Raw genomic sequence first — 6,135 nt, forward strand, 5'->3', positions numbered from 1 at the left:
TCTATGATTCTATGTATGAGGCTTTTTAGGTATTTCAGCCTCCTTTTTGAGGGTCTGGAAATGTAAATTTTCTGGAACTGAATTAAGAGTAATGTAGAAGAGTCAGCTTGGTCGGAAAAACAGTGAGAAAATCATAATCAGAAGATTTGAAAGTGATGCTTCATTGGGCTTCTTGTATTTTTTCTCATCTTCCCTGTCACTTCACTGAATGAAAAACAACTTTTTATGCTCAATGTCTTGTCTATCTCTTCACTGTTGCAAAGGGGATTCATCGACAGGTTTGACAAGAGTCTGCCTGAAAATGATATGCTATCATGACAAATATGAAAAGGGGATTAAAAAGTGAAGTTAGCATAAAAACATACAACCCAAAACCAAACACACCACCCCCAAACTTTAGAGAAATCTGTCAGATTGGGTCATTATAGAAATCAGCATTAGAGTTCCAGAATAAGAACTAGCATTTCACAAATTTCAGTGGCTTTAAAGAGATATGTACTGAATAAATAAAATCAAGTTTTCAGTGCAAAATATAATTATTAGATACCTGAATGGGAGCATATGGAGTGTGAGGAAATTATTGTTGTTCCCTCGTAATACACAGTTTCAATAAAAAGGACTGAAAAAATGAAGCAAGTTCAGAGAGGTTTATAGCCTCTGGAAGTCCCTGTCTCCCTGGGGGAGAGTTGTAAAGAAGTTGAGTCTTTATCTTTTCTAGGAGGTGTTTTAATAGTGACTTGGTTGTAAACTGCTAATGTGAGAAGATTTTCTGAGATTGGAGTACACATTAGTCCAGCAAAGGGCCAATGATCATAAATTGCTGAAGCCGAAGCTTAAAAAGAAACTAAAAAAGAAATGGAAGTAAATAAAATGTAGTTCCATGGTGCCATGGAACTGGATTAAGGCTCCTAAATGTGGTATCTGAATGGGAACAGTGTTTCTGAGTTCCACATGCTTAACAGAAACAAACAGCTGTGTCAAGTAAGTGCTCATACTTGGTTGAAGAGCTCTCTGGACTCCCTTGATGATACGGACTGATCTTTATCTGTTGCATAAGTGTGGACAATTTTTGTATAGGTAAATCAATTTGAGTATCTTAATCTTCAGAATGAATCCTAGCCCATATATTTCAGTGTTTCCTGATAGGTCATTAGGGCATAACATTTTCGAGAATTTTCTGTTTGTTTTTTTGCCATGATGTGTTATGTGGGAAGTGTGATGATATGCCAAAACCAGCTTTTTCTAATCCAAAGGTTTAATTAATATAATTTGTCAGAAAACATGACATGTAGGACAATGTTGCTGACACTTAATCCTTTCATAATGTATAACCCTACCCAAGTATCCCTTGAAGCAGGGGAGGGAGTGAGCCTTGTCAGTATATGAACAATGAGGTATGTTCTGCTTTGTGTGGACAGATCTGGATGTGTGGTGGCAGACTGCTGATCATCCCCTGCTCCAGGGTGGGACACATTTTCCGTAAGAGGCGTCCCTATGGCTCACCAGGGGGACAGGATACGATGGCTCATAACTCCCTGCGGCTGGCACATGTGTGGATGGATGAATATAAGGTAAGAGACCATTCTGTGTCGTGAGATAAGGCTATTAACTGGCTTGTTTGTCAAAGGATCAGTGGGATCTGTTACCCCTTTAATAGGGTTTTCCTTACGTAGTCCAATTTTCCTAATGTTAATTTTTATATGAGTTCCTAAAATGCTGGAGAATTGTTATTTGGCTTTTGAGTGCTCAAATCTCCACCCTGTTACTTTGCTGCCTGCAGGAGATAGTTTTATGCCTTTTTAATGAGGTAAAAGATGATGAATGAGCTTTTGTAAGCTCTGCATTGTTTCGTGTCCAAATCAGTATTTGATGGCAGCCACACACTGCTGTGTGCCTTCAGGTAGTTTCCATGTTGGTGAAACAGGGATTTTGGTGGCTGCTTGTTTGCTTTCTGCTTTAATTAGCAGTCTGATTCTTAGTCTGTCTTGCTGTGGCAGAGCAATCAGAATTCTGATTCGAGGGCAAGGATATTCCTTCCTTGTCTTCAGTTCTTGATACTGATGCTTTTGAGCATAGATAGGTGTTTGAGCCCTCGTCTCTGGGATACTCTGACATTTTGCCCTCTGAGACCATAGAGTTTCTTGTGTGGCCATCTCTGGTGGTCCCTACAATTTCTATGCAAGACATATTTTATTAACTTTATATTCTTTAGAGGTTTGTGTTTCAAACCCCATCCTTCATCTTGATGTTTCATCAGCCCGAGGAACCTATTAGAGGTCATTAATTTTTATCTCCGTTCTCCATCTCCATAATGTGTTGGTAGATTTGATCTGTCACTTTGCCTTTTACTGGTGTCTGGGCACAGTTGTTTTGTGATTAATGATGGCTTTCTCTGAAGCTTGGACTGGATTCTTTGTTATAATTTCCAGCTAATACCTCTTTACCCAGCAGAGGACATGAACTGCTGATTCTAGTGTTCTCTTATCACAGATTTGTGTCCTGAGTGTTTCCAGCTGTTTCTGGTCTAATTCTCTGGTAGCTGCCAGAGACTGTCACTATGACAGATTTTATGTATGGAAGGCAAGCCTGGAAATATTTTTGGTTTTATAAGTATAATACAAATATTTAGGGCCAGTACAATTTATCGAAGTAATCTAATGACAAATAGTACAAAGATAAGACTTGAAGGACCTGTTTTGTAGCAAAGAGCAGTAGTTAGTAAATTAAATTGCATAATGGAAGTGATACAGCAAAATTTTCACAGCTGTCAAAAGCAAAATGTAAAAAGTAAGTTCATGTATACACTGGTAATGAATAACACATAACAGGCAGGATACTAAAATTTGAACTTGAACCAGGAAAGAGACAATTAGAATAGCAGAGCTACTTTTTTTGAAGCAGACTAGTTTCTAATAGTGATGCCCAGTCTGTCTCCAAACTTCCTCAGAGCTGCCCAACAGTCAACATATGTAATACTTCCCTTTCTTCTGCTATTAAAATAGCAGGGATATATCAAGCACATCCAAATGCTCAAAGATCTTGATAAAGGCAGGTGTGTAATTTGTCTAGAGATGATTCTGTCTGTTATCTGAATATCAGAGATAGCAGGAGGTAATTGAAAACTGTCAGAACCACATTATGGTAAGCAAATTCCAGATGTCTCCGAGAGATTAATCCAACAAAACAGCATTGTTCAGTGCCCTGAAAACCAATTTCTAAATAACATCTAGTAAACAAGTTAATGTGCAAATAAAATGCCTTTTCCATGAGCTCTGTAAATCTAGCTGGAATTAAAGACTCTACAAAGGGATTTTTCTTCTAGTTTTGGCAATAGTATTCGTGCCACATTGTACATTCATGAGTTCCTGTTTGTCCCCTTTGTCTCTCCATTAGAGTTGAACAGCATGTAAGATTGAGCTGGAATCTTAATCTGCCTTTTCCTGGCCTGTAAGATTGAGTGTAATCATAAAATAGAACATGATAAAATAACACTGTTCACAGCATTCACAGAAAGCCCAGGGGATGGTTCTGATTCTTCACATAAATAAAGGTGTAGTCCCACTGAGCTTCATGGGATTGTCCCATTTATAGGCCTGTTCTGATAGGGAGTGACTTTGCCCTGATACCTTGTAAAGATGGAAGGCTGGAAACTGGAAGGCAAAATACACTTGAATCCCATAAGAATGAAAACAGTCCATTGAACAATCAAAATAATTTCAAGAAACTTTTGTCAGATGAGGCTGATGACAAGATATGCACCTGTTTCTGAATTGATGACTCCAGGGTGTCTTTATTACCAATGGCAATAAAGTCATGGGCTGATTGGCTTCTTCCTCAAGTTGGCATCAAAACGAGGTCAGCAAATTTGTGCCTGAGAAGTATCTTTGCCAGAAAAGAAGCAAACCAGAAAGATTAGGCTAGAAAGATTAGCTCAGAGTTAGGCAAGATAAATCTCACTTCCTGTGGCAATCCAGAGCCTGAAATTTCCCCAATGCTATTTTCAGACTTAATGGTTGAAAGCACTAGCAAAATGAAATGAAAATTTTTAGTTCTACAAACAGGAAAAAATCAAAAAATCAATAATCTGAACTTCTCCCCTTTCCCCCAACCTGTTTCTCTTGAATACAGGAGCAGTATTTTGCTTTGAGACCTGAACTGAGGATGAGGAGCTATGGAAATATTACCGACCGTGTAGAATTAAGAAAAAGATTGAATTGCAAGTCATTTAAGTGGTATTTAGATAATATCTATCCTGAGATGCAAATATCCGGGTCCAATGCCAAAGCTCCACAGCCAGTTTTTATTAACAGAGCACAGAAACGACCAAAAATAATCCAGCGTGGAAGGGTAAGAGAAACTTTCTTAAAAATACAGAATTCTGGTGTGTTAATTATTTCGAGATTTTTTTTTTCCCTTAAAGATTTGCTCAAATACAATAAAAAGCAGTCTGTTTCCATAGAGTTGTAGCTGTGCAACAAACTGTCTTGAAAATAACAGGATATTTTGTCAAATCAGTTTTGCTTTGATCTGTATTTCAGGTCATCCCCATGCTAGATACTATTCAATGTTTCTTACCTCTTGAGTTATGAAGTTTTGCTGTCTATAGAATGTGCTTTCATGGTTGTTAGTTTTGAAGATGGATTTGGATAGAGAAATTTGGCCTCAAATATTCATGCTCTGCTGGTTTATGATAAGAGTACAATGTAATTAGTTTCCAAACTAATTTCCTTCACTGGGTAATTTTCTGCAAAGATGAACATTTGCATCTGAGGCTGATGATGGCTTTTCTAGTCTTGACTGTCAGATACTGAACAAAAAATGAGCTTTCCTTCTTTTTTTTCTTCAAAGTAGAAGTGAAGAGAGAATTTATGTGCATTCATGAAGGAATTAGTGATTAAATTCATGCCTTAGCTCTGACACCTTTGCTTATGGGTTTGTATGCAGGCAAAGCCAGTAGGCAGTGGCATCTGCTCTCTCCAGTGTCAAAATCCACCTGATGTGTGCTTTGTATGCTTCCCCAAAATGATGGGTAACTTCAAACCTAAGACAACTCTTTCAGTGTCTTCTCTGTGAAAGAGAAGACCTTGGAATAAAGTGTTTCATGTGCACGTAGATTATGGCTTGCAGGCTCTGTTTCAGCTCAACAGTTGGAAGCCCTAGCACTGGAGCCCTCTCCACGGGGCACACAGGCTGCTGTAGCTGCTGACAGTTGCTGGTTCTGCAAGTAGTTTCAGTCAGGAGAACCTGAGTGCATGCAGAGCCTACTGACATCATTGGATTCTTTGATGAGGTTTTGGAAGCAGCTATCTGGGGATCCACAATTAGTGCAGTATTTTTGTAGTAGTATCCCAGCCAAGCTGTGAAGTTATTTGGGCAAATGTGCAGTTTCTCTAAATAAAACTGATACAATGGGCTGATTTCCCTGGCTGTTGTAGGCTGTTACTCCTCTAGTAAGACTTTTTTTTTCCCTTTAAAAAATTTAATAGCTTTCTGCTTTCATTCAGACAAAGTTAACTAAGGACTTGCTGATGTGGAGGAGACTGCTTCAGGGATCTGAATACCTTAGCAACACTTAAGGGGAAATCTTCCTAGCAATTACTCCCCATATAATTTTGAGAAAAAATTTGTGTCCCCTTTAAGGAGTGGGGACAAGACACAGAAAAATGCCGTTCCTTGGCTTGGTTCTCTGGGGTTCAAGAATTATGCCCAACATTGTATGAGAGAGTCAGCTTTGGCTCTGATGGTTGTATAAACTATTTCCAGATGCCTGCAAGGAAAAGAACGATCAGCCAATGTCACCACTGCTGCCAAACTCTGTAGGATTTGGGAGGAATTGCTCCAAATCTCAGTTTGTTCTTAAAACTAATTGGGCCAGAGATAAGTGCTGGTTTGACAGCTGGGAAGAACTGCAATGATCACAAATGATGACAGTTCTTTACAGTGTCATCAAATGCTGGTCATCATGGCCAACAAAAACAAGGATAGAAAGCATGTAAAACTCGTGTAGCTCTATGGTTTGAAAGCTTTCTGTTGAGTGAGGAATGATGAAAATGAGTTCTGTCCTAGGAGTCTCTGGAGTGTGAGTAAATGTTACTTAGAAGGTTTTGTGTAATTTGTTTCAGATGTGTGTAGGGA

The 6,135-nt window shown here is 38.7% G+C and overlaps 1 protein-coding gene across 1 annotated transcript in view; it reads left to right on the forward strand.

The window, feature by feature from the left end:
• Nucleotides 1-6,135, forward strand: part of LOC103805538 (polypeptide N-acetylgalactosaminyltransferase 11-like) — a gene marked incomplete at its 5' end in the record, with an annotated part of 20,263 nt that overhangs the window by 1,130 nt on the left and 12,998 nt on the right. Inside the window, 2 exons of the mRNA XM_009078190.1 lie at nucleotides 1,419-1,571; nucleotides 4,129-4,347. Coding sequence (XP_009076438.1) covers nucleotides 1,419-1,571; nucleotides 4,129-4,347 — 372 coding nt within the window. The remainder of the gene's footprint in view (nucleotides 1-1,418; nucleotides 1,572-4,128; nucleotides 4,348-6,135) is intronic.

The sequence above is a fragment of the Acanthisitta chloris genome, unplaced genomic scaffold (assembly GCF_000695815.1).
Source record: "Acanthisitta chloris isolate BGI_N310 unplaced genomic scaffold, ASM69581v1 scaffold41767, whole genome shotgun sequence".
Lineage (NCBI taxonomy): Eukaryota > Metazoa > Chordata > Aves > Passeriformes > Acanthisittidae > Acanthisitta > Acanthisitta chloris.